Here is a 25,029-nt window from a genome sequence, read left to right as displayed (position 1 = left end):
AGAAAGCAATCCAAACATAGCAGCAGTACAACCCAATATTTTTTGAGTTGTATCCAATGCTAGGAGATGGTTTGCTAAATAACTTAGTGGGGTGTCCCCCCCTTTTATTTCATGCTGGCTTGTGTTCTTGGACCAACTGAATATGCACATGGCAAAGCAACCTTGCGAAAATCAGTCATCACAAGAACATCAGCAATCTGGATGCCACCATGTTCCTTTTCTCATATCATGTTGGGCAAACCACTGAAATGCATTTAGGATCAGGGTGTCAGAAAACTACTTTATTCTTGTCATGATATGGTGAGGAGAACCAAGTTATTATACCCACAGCAGCACATTTTGTTTAAAGGGATAGACACCGTGAAGGTAGCCACAATTGTATTTTGATTAGCAAGTCCTTTAAGGTTAGAGTAAGGACAGCAAAAGATCAAGAGAATAAACAAAAGCAGCACAAGAGAACAACATACTTTTTACTCACAAAAGGGTGGCCTGATGATGCACACAAATCAAATCTAACCAACTCTTTAATGCAATGTCCCTTTGCAAATAAAGAAATAGAGGACAAATAAGTCAATGGAAAAATATTTTTAAAATAACTTTTTTTTCAGATCTAACAGTCTCAAGCTGTTTTCCAAAATCAATTTGATCCAATACAAATTAGATACAATATGGAAAACAATCCCAAGTTCAACGGCTGAAAGTCCACTTAATGCGATGAAAAATGCCAAATGCATTTTGACTTTCATCTTCCACAGTGCCTGTTTTACAACCCACAATCTTCATTTGCGAGAAACATATATCTGGAGTGGGGTGGGGGAAGAGTCATTCATAGTTTATTGGGCAAGATAAAAGCTTTTAGCTTCTATGAAGGTTTAAAATATTGGATCCTTTGTGAGTATAAAGCTGGGCTGTATCTTTACTTTGCAAACATTTGCTGAGCACAAGGAGAAGGAACCCATCATTACAGTACAGGAAACTAAGCAACTGACCTGCAAAAACTGAGTGAATTCCGAGTATGTCAGGTGTTTCTTCCGGTTATGGCCAAAGTGCAATCGAATAAACTCGCAGTCCCAATTGAAAGGGATGTGATGGTGAATAACGGTCTGCCCAAATATTTCTTTTACATTTTCTTTGAAAACAAAGAGGGGGAGAGGGGAGAAAGGAAATTAATTAGAAAAAGAGAGAAAGATAAACCCTACTTAAAATTCTTCAAACAGAAAATGAAAACCATACTTCTAAAAGAGCCAATCAAACAGGGAAACACTTTTTTTTTACAACTTCAAGTTAGAGAGCTGTTTATCTTTCTAGAGTGAAAACACACTTTGTATAGAATAGATTTTAATACTACTTGTGTATTAATACTATGTAGATCTTCAAGATCCATGATTTTGCCTTATTCAGTTTTAATTAAGAAGCAATTTATTTCCTTTATTAGAAATACCTGGTGCTTTGCATGCTGATATAAAATCAATGCTGTGTTCCTTGATTCTGCGTGTCAAATTAAGACCTCATTGAAAGGCAATGAATACCTGTACTCAAAATACACCATAATATTTCACAGACTATGCACGGCGTGATTGAGACTTGATTGAGACTTGTGTGAATGCAACTATTAAAGACAGGTATAAGAATAGGGTCATTATCATTACAGAAAATATGTTAACTATTTCAGATCATTGCCCCAACTGTGACTCTGGCAGAGAATATCTTAACCAGGGAGGAGCCCTTTTCAGTCATTCAGAATGAATGTGTGAAGGTATCGCAGACAGGAGTGCTATCCCCCACATCTCTGGAAGGTGAAGCATGTGGTGGTCATGCTCATTGCCAATTCACAGTTCAGTTCTGTTGCATCCCCATGGAGGGAGTTTCAGGGGCACACATCTATACGTGCATAGGACCCCCTTTGGACCAATGCCAATAATGTGTTTAGCGGGTATGTGGCCAATGCGCATTTCAGTCTCCAGGGGGTGGGGCTAGTTCGCTCATACATTAACGGATCGCCCGACATTAATGGATTCATACTGAACACTTAAAGAGAGCATGTCAACGTTTAAGATGCTTTCAGCATGTTCAGACATTTCCAGCGCATCCTTATCATGCCTACTCAGAAGGAAGTCCTCACTCAGAGCTTTCCAAACTTCTCACGTTGGCAACACACTTTTTAGACAGGCATCATTTTGCGACGCAGTAATTCAGTTTTGCTAGCAAAAAAGGACCCCTGGATAGTTACATCCAGTCAAAGGCGACTATGGGGTTGCGGCGCTCATCTCGCTTTCAGGCCGAGGGAGCCGGTGTTTGTCCACAGACAGCTTTCCGGATCATGTAGGTCATGACTAAGCAGCTTCTGGCACAACGGGACACCGTGACGGAAAACGGAGCGCATTGAAACGCCCTTCACTTTCCTGCCACAGTGGTACCTATTTATCTACTTGCACTGGCGTGCTTTCGAACTGCTAGGTTGGCAGAAGCTGGGACAGAGCAACGGGAGCTCACCCCGCCGCAGGGATTCGAACCGCCGACTTTCCAATCGGCAAGCCCAGGAGGCTCAGTGGTTTAGACCCCAGCGCCACCCGCGTCCCTTTTGCTAGCAAACCCCTTTCCAGCCCCAGGAGGATTGTGGGGAACGTTCGCTCAACACACGAATATGTCGCGGCACACAGCTTGGAATAATAATAATAATAATAATAATAATAATAATAATAATAATGATAATTTATTTGTACCCGCCCATCTGGCTGGGTTTCCCCAGCCACTCTGGGCGGCTTCCAACAAAGATTAAAAATACATTAAAATGTCACACATTAAAAACTTCCCTAAGCTCTGTGACCTAATGAATTCAATGGGGTTTATTCCCTGTTGAGTGGGATTGCACTCTAAATTACCAGCAAGAAATCTCAAACTTGCTAAGTGTTTTGGAAGCACGTATTTTGTTTATCTCTTCGTGTCATGGCCAGATAATACCTGAACCAAGACGCATCATGCCTGTCTCTTCTGGATATAGAGAACCTGGGAAGCTGCCTTATACTGACTCAGACCATGGGTCCATTTAGCTCAGTATTGTCCACGCTGACTGATAGCAGCGGCTCTTTAAGATTTCAGGCAGGAAATCTTTCTTCCAGCCCTCTCACAATGATGTCAGGTGATTGGTGCTTTGACGTCCCAAAGTTGGGACGTCAAAGCACCATGCACAACCAATTCAGGAGGCTTCAGCTCTGGCCCCTATTGGCTGATGGGTGGTAGAGGCCGAAGCCTGCTTTCCCTTGCCAATGTGCAATCAGGAGCGCACTTGAAGGTTACCAGTTACGCATTGGCAACCACATATTACCCAGGTATAAGGCTGTGGTGTATCCAAGAAGAAGAGTTTGGATTTGATATCCCGCTTTATCACTACCCGAAGGAGTCTCAAAGCGGCTAACATTCTCCTTTCCCTTCCTCCCCCACAACAAACACTCTTGTGAGGTGATTGGGGCTGAGAGACTTCAGAGAAGTGTGACTAGCCCAAGGTCACCCAGCAGCTGCATGTGGAGGAGTGGAGATGCGAACCCGGTTCACCAGATTACGAGTCTACCGCTCTTAACCACTACACCACACTGGCTCCCACTGCCAGGATTTCAGGTAGGAAGTCTCTCTTCCAGCCCTACCCGGGGATGCCAGGGACTGAACCTGGGACCTTCTGCATTCAAAACAGATGCTCTCCCACTGACCAATGACATTTCCCTTTGGGAGTTAGAGATATTACGCATTCAGATGAATACAGTGCCGTCTGAATTAGATGTTCCTCTCCTCTCGTGTGGAGGGGGTTAGAAAGAGGCTGAACCCCTGAATGAATTCTCTCTAGCGAAACATCTCAAAAGCTCCACTAGACATCTGTTAAAACTGCATAGGGCAGACAGCATAGCATTTTCACTTTCCACAGAATACCTGTGAATTATTTGTACATTAGTTTTAAAACGACATCTCTCCATTTTTTATCCTTTTAAACTTTGCATTCAAAGGGCAAATAATAGATAATTTAAGTCTGTGGGGAGCTGATGTTAACTGAAGGACGGAATTGTTGCAATGACCTTCTCGACCCTGCCAGCCCTCTAATCATAGATTTTGAAAGGCCTGGCTTTAAAATTCCAATTCCTTAATTTAATTACCCATATTGTGCAAGAAGAAAAATTACATTATTTGATTGCTATTAATATACATTAAATAACCAAATCCCTACAGAGCAGAAGAGTGGAGAGATAAGCTACAGCTCCTATCAAGCAGAAACTTATTGCTAAGAAAGATGCAAACCTTTAATTTAAAGTCAAAATTATATATATCACAACAGGGTGCCTTTACCAACATGCTATATATAGCATTTATGTTACAATTAAGTACCATATCCCAGTCACAACAATAACAATTCATCTGTAACCAGCTTGCAAAATGGAACAATGTATCTGCTACAAGATACCCCACGGTATCAAGGCTGCAATCCTGCACTCCTTTACATGGGAGTAAGCTCCACTAAACTCTATGGGACTTACATCTGAGTACACCAAGACCAGTACAAATAAAGAACATTTTCATACTGCAAAATGGATTTTAGAGAATGCCCAACTATTTTAGGAATATTTTAAAAAATATGTTTATACTTTCCTTTCCTTCTTTACATCAATGTCCATTCCCAAAAGAGAATAAGGACAATTCCACTATGGCAATTCCAAATAACGAGATATAGTTTCTTATCCATAGTTGAAGCTTTAGGCAGTTACAATGCAGGCAATTCAATGCCAGGCGATATGCAAGAGAAATCCAAAACCCATGTAAATACCAGTAACTTCAGGAAAACCACTACAAAGTGAACCAGGCAAATTATTAGGGAAAATCTTCTCTTTAGAAAACTTAATTGATCTCTGGATGGAATGAAGATAAAGTCCCTACCAGAGAAGAATGGCAGATTAAGTTGATGGATTATACCGAAATGGCTAAAATAACCAGAAGAATCAAGATCAGGAAGATGAAAATTTTAATAAGGAATGGGGAAAATAATATCTTAAAAACCACTGTAAACAGCTAGTAGGATTGGAATAACACTTGAAGTTTAATGGTGAATTTTGGGCACAATGGAGAGGTAAAAGATTTGGATTATCATAAAAAGACGCAGGAGGAAATGATTAACAATAGGACCCACAAAGGGGAGAAGGGAAGTCCAGGAGATTCTTTGGAATCTTGTTTGTATGTTGTAGGTGATTGTAGAACTTTAATCTGAAAAACCAGATAAATATATATATTTCTTAAAAAAAGGAAGTGTGAATTAAATAGGTTCACCTGCAAATGTGAACTGAATTGAATTTATCCCCCATCTCTAAAGACCTTTATCTTTATCAATGCTAAAGGATAATGTATTTCACGGGTGTCAAACTCAAATTCATCGGGGGCCGCATCAGCAGTTTGGTCACCCTCAAAGGGCCGGTTGTATCTGTAGGACTATGTGTCCACTCTTTATTATCATAAATAAAAACAAGTGGAGGTTTCCTGAATGCATGTAAAGTGGAGGTTTCCTGTGTAGAACGGCCGGCGCCGCTAGAGAGCAGACGTTCTCTGGCTTGTAGGCTGCCGCGCATGCGCTGAAGAGGCGGCTTTCTTGTGTCAAAAAAAAAAAAGCGAGAATAAAAGGTGAAGGCTGGCGGCCGGCGGCGGCTACACGGGCCACATGACGAGGTCTGGGGGGCCGGATTCGGCCCGCGGGCCTTGTGTTTGACACCCGTGATGTATTTGTTTTCATTAAAGTAGCTGTTATTTTTTTTAACTGAATTGAAAGGGGGTGAGGAACCATTAAGTTTAAAGGGATCTTCTTGCATCTCCAGGGCAAGAGCAACTTACGGCAGGCAGACAAGAGGCGCTGGAAGGCCAGACATACTTTCTCCCATTCCCATAATACTCTGACGGTCGTGTACACCAAAGGGGAACGGGGAGAGGAACAGCACCCTACTGAGATCAATGCAGGATGATTCTCGCATCAGAGGATCCTATCTAGTCATCTCCTTTGCCTGCCTGGAAGATTGGCTTGTTTCCACTGGCACAAGGTCGGTCAGCCCGGGAAGGGAGCCTTCCATCTTCCGCCAGACCGGCTGCTCCCCTCTTCCCTACACCTTTCCATTCAGCGCCATTCCCACCCCACTCAGCCACCCTCCGTCTCCTCCCCACCACCAATGCTCACGGCTTTCAGGCGAGCTCATTGACACCACCAGGTGACACAGTTCCTGGGCGCTGTCAGCGGTGGAGCCAGGTGCACAATGCAAGAGGGGCTTGGCACATGGCCCTGCAGGTCTTGGCTACGGCAGAGTATTGCGCCACGCGCCTCCTTTAAGCTGTCAATCTGGAAGCTCTTTGCAAGATAAAAGGAGGCGATATACACACTGCAATTCCTCGCCCTCCTCTTTGGGCAAAATGCTTGCAAATTGATTGAGGGAGGGAGGGATCGTACTGCAGATTGCCTCCTTTAAACCAGCAAAGTGCTTGCGAACTGACAGGTTAAAGGAGGTAATCAACAATGAGATGATGTGCAGCTGAGCCCCATCCCGCCCCTAATTAGTGTGCAAGTGCTTTGCCTGCTTAATGGAAAAGCAAAGCAATCCAGACTGGTCAGGATCACCGGAGTCCAAGAAAACATGCCTCTCACTCATCACTCAGCTACATTGGTCCTCATAAAAGTCACCTATACTTGCTATGTGCTCCCTGATTGGTTGGATCGAAGCAGCAGCTGGGGCGGGGCAGGGCGGGGCGCAGGCAATGGATATGAACAGCGGAGAAGAAATGGTGCCCCCCACCCTGCAGGACTCAATTCAAATTAGCTATAGGCTACAAGAAAAAGTCATCACCTCCTGGCAAATAGAAGGGGAAGAAATGGAGGCAGTGGGAGATTTTACTTTCTTGGGCTCCATGATCACTGCAGATGGTGACAGCAGTCACGAAATTAAAAGACGCCTGCTTCTTGGGAGGAAAGCAATGACAAACCTAGACAGCATGTTAAAAAGCAGATACATCACCTTGCCAACAAAGGTCCGTATAGTTAAAGCTATGGTTTTCCCAGTAGTGATGTATGGAAGTGAGAGGTGGACCATAAAGAAGGCTGATTGCCGAAGAATTGATGCTTTTGAATTATGCTGCTGGAGGAGACGCTTGAGAGTCCCATGGACTGCAAGAAGATCTCTCCATTCTGAAGGAAATCAGCCCTGAGTGCTCACTGGAAGGACAGATCCTGAAGCTGAGGCTCCAATACTTTGGCCACCTCATGAGAAGAGAAAACTCCCTGGAAAAGACCCTGATGTTGGGAAAGATGGAGGGCACAAGGAGAAGGGGATGACAGAGGACGAGATGGTTGGACAGTGTTCTCAAAGCTACCAGCATGAGTTTGACCAAACTGCGGGAGGCAGTGGAAGACAGGAGTGCCTGGAGTGCTCTGGTCCATGGGGTCACGAAGAGTCGGACATGACTAAATGACTAAACAACAACGCAACAAAAGTGCCATTACAGCCCATGGGTTGAAAATGTGTTGAGGTGAACACTCAGCCAGCATCAAGTCTATCTCACAAAGAAATCTAGCTAGGAGTGGCTGGAACGAAACAAATTTTGCAGCAACTATTTTAGGAATGTTCAGCCACCGATTATGCAATGAGCCACAGTAATCACATTGTGTGATTGCATAAGGTTTCTATGTGTGAGCGGCAGCCAGATCTTTGAAGAAAATGAAGAAAAAAGAAGGTAAGAATTAGTTACTAGAATCTCAAAGCACGTATTTATTTGGGGGTAGATTTCTGGGACACACGCCAGAACTATCGTTCCTACCTTCCCGCACTGCTTTAGGAAATATCTTTAGCGCTCTTACCAAAGGTCACTTCGCCATTGCCACTCTTGTCGAACAACTGAAAAGCAACGATGAACATTGAATCTGGTGTGCATAGGACGGATTCAAACGCCAAAAACTCTTGATAGGAGATCAACCTACACATCAGAAGAAACCACAAATTTCAGATTGGGGGGTAGGTGGAGAGAGGAAAAGGAGACCAGCAAAATAAGATCTAGTGAAAATTCCAACACTGTTGCGCTTTACAACACTGAAAGTAAAAAATTAAGCCACAATTAAGAACAGCCCTGCCATCCTATTGCTTCTTGGAGAGCGTTCTGGGCCCATAAGCAGTATCAGATCTACCATCTGGGTCTAGAATGGTTAAGTTCGTATCTGAAGACGTGTGCATGCACACGAAAGCTCATACCAATAACAAACTTTGCTGGTCTCTAAGGTGCTACTGGAAGGATTTTTTTTATTTTGTTTAGAATGGTTAAGGTGCAGTTAACCAGTCATTGGAACACAGCCAATCCAAATTTCTAGGCAAAATCCTGGGGCTGCCAAAGTGTGTGCCATATGCAGCCATGTGTCTGGAAACTGGACAAGGGCTGCTGGAAACCAAAGTGTGGCTCACAACTATAAAATTCTGGCTCTGCCTACATTTCATGACCAATCCATCTTCTTTAACTCTCCACGTGCTGGCAGAATCCCACCACTCCAAATGGTTAACTTGCATTGAGAGCAAAATCAGAACCTGTGACCTATCACTTGAATTGCTGTTTATGCTCCCACCATAACTGGAATCATTCCAGACAATCAAGCGCTGAGTTGAGACTGAATTCCAAACCCTTAGCAGCGCAGCCAATAAAACCTGTTCCCCATTGGGGTTGGGAATTCCACCCTCATTTTGGCCAGGACACTCCATATTTACATCACCTTTACATCACCCACCTCCACAAAACCGGCCTCAAAAAACGTTGCCGACCCCTGCCATAGGTCCTAAGAGCCATTTTTGTCTGGACAGTTTTATCCTAAAGTATCTCCTACTATGTTTCATTCTCTGTGTTGTTTTCTGATCCATGTATATGATGCACTTTCTCTATGCATATAAAGTTGGTTGGTTGATTGATTGATTGATTGATTGATTGATTGAATGAATGGTTAAGACGACTCAATGGTCTGCCATTAACAAAACTAAGAGAAACTTTTCTGAGTCATTTTGAATTACATTTAAAATACTCCTATGATTAAATCCAACAGGAAGAAATTAAGTATAAGGAAGGAACGTAGATTTTCACTAATTTAGTCAAGGATGAAGGAAAGCTGTGCATCTGATCATACTGAATTAGCACAGGATTGATGCTGTCAGTTCTTCTTTATAAGAAATGTTGCATTTTGGAAAGTAACATGAACAGCTGTCTATGTTATGAACAGGTCAATGACAACCACTAATCAAAAGACACGCAACAACAGGCAATGGAAGCCTGGGTATAAATTCTAAACTACAGCATTTTAAATCACACACTGAGTTGATTCTGACATTATCCTCACATTGAGGATACATTAAGATCCTTGTTGCCCCATCTCACATGGCTTCCACTGCAAAGCAAACAATGGTCAAAATCGAAGGCGGGGCAACAAGGTTTTTGCATCTCTTACAGCAATCGTGATAGCGGGGGTAGCCAATGTAGTGTTAGGATATAGTTCCATTCCACCTTAAAAGGGTCAGGCATGACTGTTGTGTATCACATGCCTGTTTACTCCCAGCACTGTCTGCTGGGAACTTCCGTTGTATGTAGCTTTTGTGTTACTGCTGTTTTGCCGGACATGAAGGGATGCAGACATGTTTTTTCCTTTCTTCCTGAACTATGCTCAATAAATGCTGTAGATATGCTTGTACATCTGCCTCTGTCCGCCTCTTTTGCAGAGAGGTGATTTACACACTCTGCTAACAGAGCGTGCAAAGGTCTCTAAATGTATCTGAGACTCGTGTCGCTGTTTGATGCTGTTCCAAGGAAGACTGGCGGCCGGTGATCGTCCGGAGCCAGCTGGGGGCCTGCCTGACGCCCCGGTCTTCCCGGCAGTATCCCAACATGTAGTGCCTCCACAGATGTTGCTGCATACAACTCCCATCAGTCCCAGACAGCAGAGTCCAAGGGACAAGGGTGATAGGAACTGTAGTCCAACAACATCTGGAGGGTACCACATTGCCCAACCTTGAGTTGGTGCCTCTTTTGAAATGGTCACTTCACACTTCGGAAAGTCATGGCTTCAGGGGCGAAAGCCGATGAGGAGAAAGGCCGCGGTTTTGCATCCATTGTAAGACAAAGGACATTCAGCATATGCACACTTTGGCAGAGCTGCACAGGGCTTGCCACAAATAATAATAAAAAATAGCAGATACTAAACCAGAGCAGTAAGGGAAATAACAGCATTCAGAATAACATCAGGGTCATATGTGCACACAAAATAACCCTAAAGAATATAAGGGGCTTTTAATTTCACATAAATGAAAATCGGACATTTAGCAAAAAGAAAAAGAAAAAATAGAGGATGGGGAGAATATTGCTTTTTTTGTTTTAACAGCAACCTTTAATTGTCTCACTATCACTGCTCTCTGATGGCCCCAGTGGCCTCTGCTCCCATGTATGTTTACTTGTTGGCTATTGTCCAACAACATTGGCACTTCCCTGCTAAAATAAATTTGGAGACCCACAGAAAGAGACCAGCGAAGGGGAGGCAGGGCAAGGCTGCTCTGAAACCAAGTGGGTTAAAAGGCTACGTTTGAGAAGAGTGGACATTCTGTGAAATCAATTTAAGCAACAAAGAATATTGTCCATAAGTAATGTTTTAAAAGCACTGTACGGCATGACCTTCTCTTGATTAGGCAAATCGTTTCTTGCCGCATATAGCGATTAGTGTCTCTCTCCCTAATAGATCACGTTTTGGAGGAGCCCTCCTTGGTTTGATGTGTGGGAGTTAGAGAGACCTCCTGCTACAAAGGTCACGTGACATTTCTTCCCTTTCCTAAGCCTAGATTCGGAGGACCCCAGAATCAAAGTCTCTGACTAGGAACCTGATATAAAAAGGGAAACAGAACTTCTCCAGAGCAGTTGTAAATGAGCAAGTGAACTGATTGCATCATTTCCTTCTTTGTGAGTCAGGCTTCAGGGTCAATCCCCGCATTCTATGGCAACTCTATGCTCTATTCTATACAACTCTATGCTCTTTCCGTCGTTCCATCTGTGCAAACAATGCAGTTTGGCAGATGGAACCTGGGCTGTTCTTGGGGTTATCCTGACCTCCCCAGAGTCAATTTTGGGGGAGGAAGAAGGGGGGAAGCCCCATTGTGAAGGGCTTCTGCTGATGAGACTGGTTAGGTGAATCCTGCCCAATATCTAAAAGGCTGCCACAAAGTGTTCTTCCCTATATTTTTCCTCCTGGTCTCCTCATAGCAGGCTTGGGGGAAAACCTGGAATGTTAAAATCAATCATTTGGAACGTGTGGAAACAATCCAAAGATGGTGATTCATGTCCACAGATCAAAACCACGCCAGAGATCATAGAATTGTAGAGTTCAAAGGGAGCCTGAGGATCATCTAGTCCAACCCCCTGCAATACAGGAATACGCAGCTGTCCCATACGGGGATTGAACCTGCAACCTTGGTGTTATCAGCACCACGCTGATAACAAGCGGAACTATCCAGGCTATGCATGCTACTGTCTTGGTCATTTTTGCTACTGTAGTTCTGGCAGCAGAAGAGTCGATTGGCTTGTAAAACCAAAAAGATGGTAGCCTCTTCAGCCCTATGACCGACACTTCCAAGAGAAATCTATGCCTATGTGCAGTTTTCACCTTCGGATTGTAGCCTAAACAACATAATTTCCAATTAATTGTTAGGAATGTAATGGTTGGTTCCTTACCCATCCTTTGTCTGATCTGCCACTCCTGCTAACAGCTGCACCGTTTGAGGATTGAAATGGGGGTCTGTATACAGTCCCAGGTATCTCTGCACGAAGTCGCCTGGCGTCATGTAATGCTCTCCATCTTGTTCGACAGTGGCATACTACAGCAAAGACAAAAAAGGACATAGTGATTGTCTAAATTGTTAGTATTTGTTTCAGATTAGGCAATAGCCCAATACGTCTCCCGGTACGTTTCCGAGAACAATTCAAAGTGTTGGTGTTGACCTTTAAAGCCCTAAAAGGCCTTAGCCCTGTATACCTGAAGGAGCGTCTCCACCCCCATTGTTCAGCCTGGACACTGAGGTCCTGCGCCGAGGGCCTTCTGGCGGTTCCCTCCCTGCGAGAAGTGAGGTTACGGGGAACCAGGCAGAGGGCCTTCTCGGTAGTGGCGCCCACCCTGTGGAACGCCCTCCTATCAGATGTCAAGGAAATAAACAACTACCTGACTTTCAGAAGACATCTGAAGGCAGCCCTGTTTAGGGAGGTTTTTAATGTTTGATATTTTATTGTGTTTTTAATATTCTGTTGGGAGCCATCCAGAGTGGCTGGGGAAACCCAGTCAGATGGGCAAGGTATGTATGTATGTATGTATGTATGTATAAATTATTATTACAGACTACAATAACTAATAAAAAATGATGGCATCTAAAGAAGCTTTTGTGCATGTGCACATGTACCTCTGGATGCGAACGGGATCCATTCCGGAGCCCTGTTCGCATCCTGAAGCGAACGCAACCCGCATCTGCGGGTCGCAATTCACCGCTTCCGCGCATGTGCATGACGTCATTTTGAGCATCTGCGCATGCGCGAGCGGCGAAACCCGGAAGTAACGCATTCCATTACTTCCAGGTCGCCGCAGAGCGTAACTTGAAAACGCTCAACCTGAAGGATATTTAACCCGAGGTATGACTGTACTTCCACTCACAAGCTGAGTTTCATGGAAGTTCCCTTTCAGTAGCAGTGGTGTTAAACTTTAATAACAGCTTGGAACCTGGGTACCTTCTCCCATACATTCCTCTCTGTATGCTCCAACCTTCATCCAAGGCCCTGCTCCAGGTCAGACTTTGTTAGGAGAGGCTGGTGTCAACTAGGATTAGGGCTATTCTCTGCTGTGGAGTCCACTCTGTGGAATTGCTTTGCCAAACAAGTGTATGAGACCTCAGCAGTGTACTATGGGCAGCTGGTTAAGACATGGCTCTGTACTAGTAAAGGTAAAGGGACCCCTGACCATTAGGTCCAGTCGTGACCGACTCTGGGGTTGCGGCACTCGTCTCACTTTATTGGCCGAGGGAACCGGCGTACAGCTTCCGGGTCATGTGGCCAGCATGACTAAGCCGCTTCTGGTGAACCAGAGCAGTGCATGGAAACGCCGTTTATCTTCCCGCCAAAGCGGTACCTACTTATTTACTTGCACTTTGATGTGCTTTTTTAGGTTGGCAGGAGCAGGGACCGAGCAACGGGAGCTCACCCCGTCGCGGGGATTCGAACCGCCGACCTTCTGATTGGCAAGTCCTAGGCTCTGTGGTTTAACCACAGAGTCCCTGACTCTGTACTAGTTGCTGGTAATTACAAGTGGCAAGTGTGCTGTTGCATTTACGCTCTGTTTGAGACATAGGGTTGGCCATTCCGAGAACAGGACGCTTGGGCCCTTGGTCTGATCCAGGAGGGCTCTCTTTGCGTTCTTAAAAAAAGGAGTTCAGCTGACTAATTTGTTTATTTGTGCCAGGGCTTTTCAGTAACACTTTCCTGGTGCACATAAGCTGAACTATCTCCCACCAAAGAGGGACAGACTACTCTAGCCACTGGTAAGATGTGAAATAAGTGTTGTTGAATTCAAGTGTCGTTGAGTTCTACCTGGAAATTGAGCTGAAAAGTAAAACAATTCTCTATTTTCCACAGGTAAAATTCTGCACTGCTAACTTATGAAAACACTCTGAGAAAAGGTCATAAGATTTAGAATGGTGTTGGAAACCATACAAATTGCTGGAGCCTGAGAAAATAATTAAGCCATTCGTGTGCAGCATATTTGGTACAGATTTGCGTCAGCCAGCTTTTAATCATCTTATTAGCACACCAACTAAAAAATCAATTGTTTTATAAGGTATAAGAGGTATTAATTGTTTATTTGGTGCTTTTTTATATACTTGTTTGTATTCTGCTTTCAAAATTAATTTTGTTGGCTGTTTGCAGTATGGTAGCGCTGCAGAGAGCTTGCTGGGGAGACCATGCATTAAAAAGGGAATCAAAAAGTACTTAAACAAGGTTTTAATTACAAAAACAAAAACTCCTTTTACACTAAATACATTAACAACCAAACCAGACCCAACCACCAACCCATCCCCCAGGGGAATGGGAGAGCTAGGTGCTGCTCCTTATATACTACACCCAGATGCTGACACACCTTAATCAAATACAACTCAGCAGCACCTGCTATGTTTCACAGCTGTAAAGCTGGGTCTCGTTATCTTGCTCTGGCCCTTGCTCTGGCCCCTTAAAGACATACACATCGGGTGGAACAATGATGAACCTTTACATTTAAAGAAACCATTCAACAAATTTGTGTGCATAATTACTCTAAAGCAGCTCACAAGTCAAAAAACAAGACAAAGTTTAAATATAGCAAACAAAAAAAATTAAATCTCCATAAAACTGTACAAATATAAGTTAGTAAAATTGATTGTAACAATCCTTCTGAAGAGATGTTTTCAGAGCGCATTCACAAAGGGTAAAGAGGAGGCCTTGTAAATCTTGCTAAGAAACAAGATTCACAGTGTCGCTCAAATCCTTGCTAACAATGGGCCAATCAGAAACTTATAGTAGAAAATTATTTATCTAATGAAGGCTTATAGCCTGAAATATAGTTTTCATATATGAAATATGTTTTATTATAAAGGTAAAGGGACCCCTGACCATTAGGTCCAGTCGTGGCCGACTCTGGGGTTGCGGCGCTCATCTCGCTTTATTGGCCGAGGGAGCCAGCGTACAGCTTCCGGGTCATGTGGCCAGCAGGACTAAGCCGCTTCTGGCGAACCAGAGCAGCGCACGGAAACGCCGTTTACCTTCCCGCCAGAGAGGTACCTATTTATCTACTTGCACTTTGACGTGCTTTTGAACTGCTAGGTGGGCAGGAGCAGGGACCGAGCAACGGGAGCTCACCCCGTCGCCGGGATTCGAACTGCCGACCTTCTGATTGGCAAGTCCTAGGCTCTGTGGTTTAACCCACAGCGCCACCCGCGTCCCTATGTTTTATTATACAATCTGACAATTAAATAATATTTTATATCTTGGGTTGTCCTACATCACAACAACAAAAATAAGAAGATTCTTATGTGAACGAGACTCACATTGGTTTTTGAAATTTCTTTTAATGCAATGGGACTGACTTCTAACTAAAAGGGTTTGGGGGCCAAATCAAAATAAGAAAATTAACCATAAAAAACCCAACAATAACTCTGCAACTATTTAAAATGTTAAAAATCAGCTTCCAGAAATCCTATAAAAAAAATCAGGGAGGGGTAGTTTACATTTTTAACATTCAATTCCTCTCCTCTTTCTTTGCCTGAAACTATTTAGTATTTTAGGACTTTTACAGTCACCAAACCAGGGTAGTCTCCGAAGTAACAACCTCCCCTGTTGTGCAGCTTCTACTGAAGCGAATTGCAAGTTGTACTTTAGCAACGCATGGTGGGCATTTATTCATCGACTTATTTATAGATGTAACCAAAGTCAGGGTTCCCATGCAGATGTAATATTAAGACACTTAACGGCACAAATGGTTGAGGCGCCAAGAAAAGCATGGCTTATTGGGGGGAAGTTCTATCATGCTGTTATTATTTATTGTTTGTGAGCCGCTTTGGGATTCATTCGAATGAAAAACAACATAGAAATAAAAGTAAATTTTTAAAAATGACAGACTTGAGGGGAGGAAAAGATTCAGCAATGTGTGTATGCTGGATACAGAGGTACATAGGGTGGCAAATCTCACAGGCAGCAACAGACTAGCAAACCGCCTGACTCATAGGCAAACTCGGCCCTCCAGATGTTTTGGGACTACAATTCCCATCATCCCTGACCACTGGTCCCGTTAGCTAGGGATGATGGGAGTTGTAGTCCCAAAACATTTGGAGGGCTGAGTTTGCCTATGCCTGGCATAGGGTAACCATAGGTTGCAGACGCCAGGCACTTGCCACAAACCCAAGAAGGGAGAGGACACCCAGAGTCAACACTCTAAGGAGGAGGAACTTTTGATATCGCTTTAAAGCAGCCTTCCCAAAATTGGTGCTCTCCAGATGTTTTGGAATACAATTCCCATCAGCCCCAGTCAACATGCATGCTAAGGCTGATGGGAAGGCACCAGCTTGGGAAAGGTTGCTTTGAATTGTTATGGTGCAAGGGAAGCCTGAACTTTCTAAACTGACTGCTTAAGAAAGCTCTCAAATGTGTATTATTAGACTAAGGGATCTAGATGTTGCCTTTGTCACAAGAAGGAGACAGCTATAAAGCACAGAGCAATAGGTGTGTGTGAGAGAGAGAGGGGGGGGGAGAAAAAAAATAAAGACAGGGTTTGTTTGTTTGTTTGTTTAAAGAAATGATATTTTCCATTTGCTTTATCCTTATTTAGATCACCTTTGTATTGTGCCTACAGTGGTGCCTCGCAAGACGAAATTAATTCGTTCCGCAAGTTTTTTCTTCTTGCGAGTTTTTCGTCTTGTGAAGCACCGTTTCCCATAGGAATGCATTGAAAATCAATCAATGCGTTCCTATGGAAACCGCCTTCAGACCAGGTCCGGGGACAGTCTGTCCCCCGACCTCTTCTGAAGGCTGGGGGGGGGGGGACAAGGGCTTTTCTTCCCACCGCCAGCCTTCTGAAGGCTGGCGGTGGGAAGAAAAGCCCTTCTCCCCACCTCCCACCCCGCAAGCTCCGGGGACAGGAGGGCTTTCCTCCTGACTGCCAGCATTTTAAAAGCCCCCAGGACAGCGGAGACTTCTCCGCTGTCCCGGGGGCTTTTAAAATGCTGGCGGGCGGCAGCTAAGCCTTCGCTCCCGCCCGCCAGCATTTTCAGATTGCCCCGGGACAGCGGAGAAGTCTCCGTTGTCCCGGGGGCTTTTAAAATGCTGGTGGGCGGCAGCGAAGCCTTCGCTCCCGCCCGCCAGCATTTTCAGATCGCCCCGGGACAACGGAGACTTCTCCGCTGTCCCGGGGCGATCTGAAAATGCTGGCGGGCGGCAGCGATCATTTTAAGATCGCCCCGGGACAGCGGAGAAGTCTCCGCTGTCCTGGGAAGGCAGGCGGGGGGGAGCAAAGACTTTCGCCCCCCGCCGGCCTTCAGAAGAGGTCCAGGACCTCTTCTGAAGGCCGGCGGTGGGCAAAAGTCTTTGCCCCCCCCCGCCTGCCTTCAAAAGCCGTCGGGATAGCGGAGAAACGCGCTGCGCTTCTCCGCTATCCCGGGAAGGCAGGCGGGGGGGAGCAAAGACTTTTGCCCCCCGCCGGCCTTCAGAAGAGGTCCAGGACCTCTTCTGAAGGCCGGCGGTGGGCAAAAGTCTTTGCTCCCGATGGCCAGCATTTAAAAGAGGTCCCCGGGGATTTCCCTATGGGCTTTCTTCTTGCGAAGCAAGCCCATAGGGAAATTCGTTTTGCGAAGCGCCTCCAAAACGGAAAACCCTTTCGTCTAGCGGGTTTTCCGTCTTGCGAGGCGTTCGTCTTGCGGGGCACCACTGTATATGCAGCTTTTCATAACAATTCCTCAAGCCTGCCATTTACTTTAACATACATATTCCAAAGGCTGAACAAAACATAATATTTAATCATCACGTGAAAAGTACCAATTTCCTTTCAAATGTCTCTGACCTCACTTCAGGAATCCCAATCACAAAGGCATGCATCCCACTTCACTTCAACTTTTGATCCAACTCGACAGGTATTAGGCATAATAAATTGCACTTTATAAGACACATCATGGATATACAGAGAAATTGACATAAATACAGTGGTACCTCAGGTTACATACGCTTCAGGTTACATACGCTTCAGGTTACAGACTCCGCTAACCCAGAAATAGTGCTTCAGGTTAAGAACTTTGCTTCAGGATGAGAACAGAAATCGTGTGGTGGCAGCGCGGCGGCAGCAGGAGGCCCCATTAGCTAAAGTGGTGCTTCAGGTTAAGAACAGTTTCAGGTTAAGTACGGACCTCCGGAACGAATTAAGTACTTAACCTGAGGTACCACTGTATTACATTCGAGGCAAAAAAAGTGAGCACATGAGCTCTTGTTTGATTTGATATTTGTATTCTGCTTTTCCAGCAACAAATGTTGGGCTCAAAGCGACTCATGATAATCTCAATAGCATTAAAAAAACAAACACTGCCATCACTATCATATCAAACACAATAGCATATAAATAAAGCAAACAGCAGCAACAAACTCATCAAAGTTTGCTCCTGACTGCTTTAAACTCCCCGCCCTCCGTTTCAGATGTATATATATCTGCATCTGAGCATTATACTTCATGCTTCTGATGAAGTGGACTGTTTCTGCCCTAATGAAACTTGTTATCCTTTAATGGGCCACAAAGTTCTTTGCTGTGGCAGACCAAGACGGCTACCCCTCTGGAAATGGTCACATGAACTGTGTTTCACTTAATGATCTTCACCTTCACTTGCCTCCATTTCCAAGGGTAGCCAAATTTAGGCCGGAATGCACACCCTTTAGGGATCACAGCATTGCATAATCAAAAGAGCAAGAGAGAACTGACCCGTGAAACCTGCTGTGGTTTGAGCACAAGGCGCTTTGTATTTCCACGCAATGGATCGAGTTGCAAGGAATTACAAACAAGGTCGCTCCCAGCTGCGCTACTGAGAAATTCAAACCTGCACATCACACCGAGTCATGAATAAGTCGATAAACACATAGGCACAATTAAAAGCACAGCCCAGCCAAAATGAAAAAAACAAATCCTAACTCCCCATGATTTCAACGGAAGAAGTAAGCATGTGCACACTGCAATAAATACGTTTAGAAGTGCATAACTTTAGCTGTATTAAAACACATTGCTAATGTTCTGATCTTTCAGAAATAAGGAACTAAATTAGTATCATTTGAAACTTTGGCAGTGCACTGTCATACAGTTAAAGTGCATGACTTCTCAAAAAAAAGTCCCAGGAATTGGTGTTTACTCCTCTAAGAGCTACAATTCCCAGCACCCTTAGCAAACTACAGTTCCCATGATTCTTTAAATGTGTTGAATTTATGGTGCATACGCAGCCTTATATTCTCATTTTGACACCTACTGCCTCAAATGCAGATTTGCTCATCTGCAAATGGAAGTAGAAGAGTTTTCACTTCAGCAGACAGAAGGAAGGGAGGCAATTTTGGCTGGTCGCCCTTCCCACCGCAGTCCACCAGTACTGTCTACCACCTTCTGGTCCCTCCCCCCACACTCTGGAGCAGATTTTGGAGGAGTACAGGGGGCTCAATGAGAAAAATCATCAAAAGGTGCCTCCTTTTCTTCCCCGCACCCCAGTTCTGAAAGCAGTAACAACCTGAGTTCCAGAAGACATCTCTCCATTTAAGTCACTACATGTTATTTACTTTACACCAATACAGAAGAGCAATGAAATACATATCTACATATTAGGCAGTGCCATTAAAAATATGCTATGGGGTGCAGACATAAAATGGGAAATACTGCATGTAAAAGGACATGCTATCTTAAAAATGCTTTCCTATGTAGCTGTGCAACCCTCCAGAGTTAATAAAAATATAGACCCCAGAGCAATTTAAGCTGTGCAAATCTCAGGTAGCGAGAATGCCTATATTCCTCTGAAGCCTCTTAGATCTGGGGATAGGGGAGTGTTGCTTTTTTTCTGTTCAAGGCCATATTCCCTCTGGGGGGGGGGTAATCTCTGTGGGCTGGTGCTGGGCAGGGCCAGAGCCAAAAGTGTGTGGGGGGGTCCCCATTCTTTCTCCCTTCCCCTCTCCTAAACAGGCTGCTGGGGGAGACAGAACACTCTTCCCAGAGGACTGAACTGATCACCTGAGGAGGGTTTCTGAAATTTGGCCAAGAAATTAAGCTGAGGACCACTGATTCCCCTCCCACACCAGATCTACAGAAACACCCTGTGGTCACTCCATCTGCCTAGCGTGTGAACAGGAAAGTCAGGCTGATGGCCTCATTGGCTGCTCCCAAGCGGTCCTAATCCCAATGCCACTGACGTGTCACTTCCAGGATCATAGCAAAGAATGAGAGAGCCCTTTGCAGAAATGCATGCACCATTTTCCAGCATACCAAGAAAGCATGGGAAATGACTAAAGCTAAAAATATAGAACTCTGACAACATCAAAAAACAGTCGCTTACCTTCAAAAATATGTTGCGAAGCTCATTAGGATCTGCTCTCCGGGTTGTTTGAACCTACAAAACCAAGAAGGAAGGGGGAAGGTTAATGCTCCGCTTGTCGGGTTACTCATCTACCAAAGAGGGAAACCTGAACTGCAATCTATGCAGATAAAGAGTGATAAATATCAAGTCTCTTATCTAAATGATAGAGCGAGTGCCAGACATTCAGACACATGTTTATGTTGCTGAACAGTAAAACAATTGCAAGCCTCATGACAGCTGTCAAACTTGGGAGGAACTGCCAGGGAAAGAGAAACAGAGCCTACTAACTCAAGAAGAAAACTAAAACAACAGATAATGAAGCTAAGAAGATAACACAGAAGTGTTCCAATCAGAAAAGAGTTTTGCTCTCCTACAAAGAAGTCACAACAAGAGTGAAGGCATATTGTGCATGCCAGAAAGCGCAAGTAGCCCTCTGCAAATAAACTAACCTCCCCCACCCCCGGAACAAGATCCGGTAGCCATTGCAATTTAGCATGTGCAATAGAATATCATGTACTACTTTGCATGTGGTGTGTTCCTGGAGATGAATTACAACACTCTTAAAACCTACATAGGACCTCTGATCCTCAGACTGACCTCCAGCAAACCTTGGGTGGAGGAGGCACACCAATGACCTTATTTATCCCAATTAACAGTCCCTTTCCTCATGTCACCCTCCTCCTTTTAACACTGCTTAACTGCTGTATGGTTATACCTCAAAGAGACAGGCCATTCTAAGAAACTGGGTAAGTGCTAGACAAGGAGAGCGCTCCACCTTGCCTCCCACACCTACAGGAAGATGGAATGCAAAGCATTTACTTGCCTATGCAGCCTCATGTCCCAGGAAGTGTGACATAACAAGGGAAAAGGCTTCCTTCCTTCCCTGTCTTCAAGGATATCACAGGCCTTACAAGGCCTCCGCTATCCTCAGGCCTAAGTTGCTTAGCGAGGGCAAAGCCTTATTTTTATTTTTTAACACATGCCTCAGAGTTCATCTGCACACTCTGCAGTTAATCATTCCAAAATAAGCACCACCCCAACATTGCATGGATGATTGAAGGCCTCCTTTATCCATACACGGCTGTGTACATATTCCCAGCTTAAAATGCAGCCTGATTATTCTTTTTCTCAATTCAGAGCAAAACTGGTTTGGCAGCCAGGGCGGGGGGGGGGGGAGAGAGAATGCATCAAAATGCAATATTTCATAAGAAACAACCGGACAGATATGGATTGCGGCTACCGTTGTGTGTACAAATCAAACCAGTGCTGGGGGGAGTGCCCTGGATGCAGACCAAATAGAAGTGTATACACAGATCGCTGAAGAATATTATGAGAACAGCATAGGCTGCAATCCTAACCTCACTTACTTGGAGGTAAGGCCCATTGAAGCCTTAGGCCCAATTTGGATTACAGCCTAATTTAGCACTCCCTGGTGGGAACTCCATGCTGAGCTCCCAAAGAGAGAAAACAAGCCCAGATTCATTCGAACCAAGTGAGTGGATTTAGGGTGCAAATCATTGGGGGGAGGGTTTAAAGGGATGGGAGCACAAAATCATCCCTAACTTGCCCTACTTTGATCTGTTTCGCTAATGGTCTTGATCACAGTCACAGAACTGCAGAGTTGGAAAAGGGGGACCCTGAGGATCCTCTAGTCCAACCCCTTACAATGCAGGGATCTCGCCTAAAATCCTACATAGCTTAGTTGAGATAGGGAAAACAGGGCTTTTGCTGGGGGAGACGCTTCGCAGAACCGTGGGCCAGGCAAAGAGGGGAACTATGACCCCCCACATCTTTCCCCTCATGGCTACCTCCCCTGCCAAGCACCCCCACCCAAATTTTGACCAGTCTGAGGTAACAAACATCCCACTGCGCCCAGTTACTCAGAAGCCCATTTCACACATGCGAACTGAGGGGGGAAAGATGAATCCACCAGTGGCAAGATTGAGCCCAGATAGGGCAATGGGGAACCGGCTGTTAATCGGGATTTTTAAGATACCCTTGGTAATTAGGTAGATGGATAGATATAGATAGATCATTGATTTATCTATCTATTTTATGCCCTCCTGGGGCGCCCTCCCTTGTCGCTAGGGGCGCCTTTCAGCCGCCCTCACCCCGCCCTTGCCAACATTTGGGGGGAACCCCCTTCCCCGCCCTTGCCGCCACTGTGGCCTCGAGGCGGAAGGGGGCCGGGCCCCCCACAGCCATCCACCCGCGCGCGCCCCGACCCCTCTTCCCCGCGCAGCCGCCCGCGCAAACCGGCTGCTGCTGCCGCCGCCGCGCTTATTTGCAGGAGGAAGCCGAGAGGAGGAGAGTCACCTTGACCGCCATGCTGAGCTCGGGGAAGTGGCTGGTGGTGGAAAAGGAGGAGGGCAGGAGGAGGAGTCTCCGGGAGAGACACCCCGCCCGGCGCACGGCGGCCTCAGCCGGGGCCTATGTTAATGAGGATCCCGGCCGAGCTCGGGAGCTTGTCCCGCCGTGACCCCGTTGCCAGGGCCGCCGCCGCCGCGGCCTGCGAGGTTCTGGAAGGCGCGCCGGCGCGGAAGGCTAAGCCGCATTCTGACGAGCGCAGCCGCGCCATAGAAGAGCAAAGGCGGAGGGAGCTGGGCAGCGGCGCGGTGGGAGAGAGAGAGAGACCAGCCCCGAAATTGTTGTTTTTTTCCTTTGCTTTTCTGTCTCTTCCCCACCGGCTCGCCAAGGGAAGCCTTAGCATTAGTGGCTGCCGTGGGGAGGAAGCTCCGCGCTGCCGGCCCCTGTTGGAGGCAGGAGGCTAGGAATCCGAAGCGGGGCGAGAGAGCGCTGTCCTTCCCATCCATAGGAGCCCATTATTAGGGGCCGAGGAGTCTTCTGCCACCCCCCCAAAAAAGAGAGAGAGATTTGAGAGAACCAGCCCCCCCCCAAGTTGATGGGCATTGCCATTCAAATAGTTTGCAGTGCAGCACATCAGATGATTGATTATGCGGGACGGGGCTTATACTGGGCTGCCCCCCAAAAAAAACAAATACTCCCCCAAAAATATTTTATTCATATTTTATTCCCTGTTCCCATCCTGTTTTTAATATTTGTATTTTTATTAAGGTGGTTTCAGTTAAAAAGAAATAAAGTGATGGGGGAGAAGGAAAAGTGAGAGAAAAACAAAATCCTATATACCCTTTTAAAATGTGGCTTTTTTCGGGGGGGGGGAGATGTTATTGGGTTGTTGTTTTTATTCTGATTATATATGTTGTGATCTTTCCACCCTGAGACCTCAGGGTACAGCGTGGTATATAAACTCATTAAATAAACAACAACAAAGATACATATGAAAATGAAAACATACCCCCCAAAAGCAATATACGATATTTCCATATGTTCTTGTATAAATTGGTATAGTGTTATTGTCCTAGTGCTTATGTAAATGCTAATAGCCTACTACGTTTTGTATAAACTCATTCCAAATGTTATCATGTTTATCATCCCAAATGTTAGCGTATCATGTTCCCATCCGAGGGTGGCTGCTGGGAGACCAGGGTGAGGGGCTGGATAAAGACTTGGGACTTCTCCTGTGTATGTGTGTTTTAACTCTCAATAATGCCAACAAGCACAAGTCCAAAAGCCCACGGAGGAGCCAGGGACAAACATGTGCAGACTGTGCCATCAGTTTGGCTACAGGTGTGGCTGGATGTTTTTAGTTTGGACCGAAATCAGGGTGGCTGGTGGTGTCTCCGCAGGCCCCTCCCCAAGAAAAGTGGAGTGGTGCATTTTTGCTCACCCTTCCAAGCTGCCACTACATTTTCCCTTGGAAAATAAGTCCCACCTCGTGAAATCTCTTTATAATAGAATTGTAGAGTTGAAATGGGTCCCAAGTGTCATCTAGTCCAACCCCCTGCAATGCAAGAATCTCAGCTAAAGCATCCATGACAGATGGCCACCCAACGCCCAAGGAAGGAGAGAGGGAGGATTTATTATTTATTTGTACTTATATCTTGCCTTTTGTCAAATGAGCCCAAAGCTAGATACTTAGGCATATATACACACACAAACATGGCCTTTGAGCCAATGGGCTATTGCTTGTTCATTGAGACCTCTGGGTATAGGGTGGTATATAAATTCAATAAATAATAATAATTTAACTCAGAAATAAGTAATAATTCCCCATTCTCCAACCAGGTATGGACACAGGAAATAGCTGAAACACATGGAGAAATGTGTCTGTTGTGCAGCTATCATCCCTTGTTCTTGTTTGTTTTTGCAGCTATTATTGATCCTAGCTATTCGTGTACATATAAATACAGATGACCCAGATCTGGAACATTGGTCAAAAAATTATATCAGGCGAAGGACATGTCCTCTTTTAATCCTCTGTCCCTTTGGCCTTTCTTGACTATGAAATGGTCTGAGGAGTGCAATTCTGGGACAGTGAATTGGGATGGAAATTGTAGTCCCAAACATCTGGAGGGCCAGAGTTTGCCTATGCTTGGGCTAGATAATGGACCAATAGTATGAGTCGTAAGGCAGCTCCTTTGTTCATATGTTTGGGATCCCAGCCACCCAAATTGCTTAAGCAGTTTGTGAATCATAGTCTAATATTTCCTACAAACACCTTGGTTTCTTCAATCACAAATGCTCCGGTTACTAAAGTCTTTTGTGTGTGTCTGGCAAAAGCTCAAGTTCTCTGCAGTAGAAAAGCTCCTTTGTTATCACAGCTCATTAATTTTGCTAGATCACTGGGTAGGGTAAGTAGGTGATGAATGGAAACTTCTGAACTGTAAAAAACAAGAGCAGCCATCCTTTGCGACTTCCAGGTCTTCAGTCTCTGGTGACCTAACGGGGGTGGTGTGGTGGGGAAGAGATTCCTTTGGCTTTAATCAAAGGCGTGCTTTCAATG

At 45.1% G+C, this 25,029-nt stretch overlaps 1 protein-coding gene across 2 annotated transcripts in view; it reads right to left on the bottom strand.

The window, feature by feature from the left end:
- SLC25A12 (solute carrier family 25 member 12) overlaps positions 1–22,688 on the bottom strand; it is a 60,692-nt gene extending 38,004 nt beyond the window's left edge. The window contains exons 1-5 of one of the 2 annotated variants that reach the window (XM_053359658.1): positions 22,482–22,688; positions 20,145–20,198; positions 11,749–11,891; positions 7,865–7,980; positions 990–1,129 (exon numbers count right to left, since the gene is read on the bottom strand). In XM_053359658.1, the coding sequence (XP_053215633.1) occupies positions 990–1,129; positions 7,865–7,980; positions 11,749–11,891; positions 20,145–20,198; positions 22,482–22,493 (465 nt within the window). In that variant the 5' untranslated portion in view covers positions 22,494–22,688. Of the gene's footprint in view, positions 1–989; positions 1,130–7,864; positions 7,981–11,748; positions 11,892–20,144; positions 20,199–20,453; positions 20,532–22,481 lie in introns of those variants that run through there. The other variant, XM_053359667.1, reaches the window with a different exon arrangement.
- Between the last annotated feature and the right edge of the window lie 2,341 nt (positions 22,689–25,029).

Source organism: Podarcis raffonei, chromosome 1 (assembly GCF_027172205.1).
Source record: "Podarcis raffonei isolate rPodRaf1 chromosome 1, rPodRaf1.pri, whole genome shotgun sequence".
NCBI classification, from domain to species: Eukaryota; Metazoa; Chordata; class Lepidosauria; order Squamata; family Lacertidae; genus Podarcis; species Podarcis raffonei.
The sequence above is the reverse complement of the archived record's forward strand: the minus strand, read 5'-3'. Positions and strand labels throughout refer to the sequence as shown.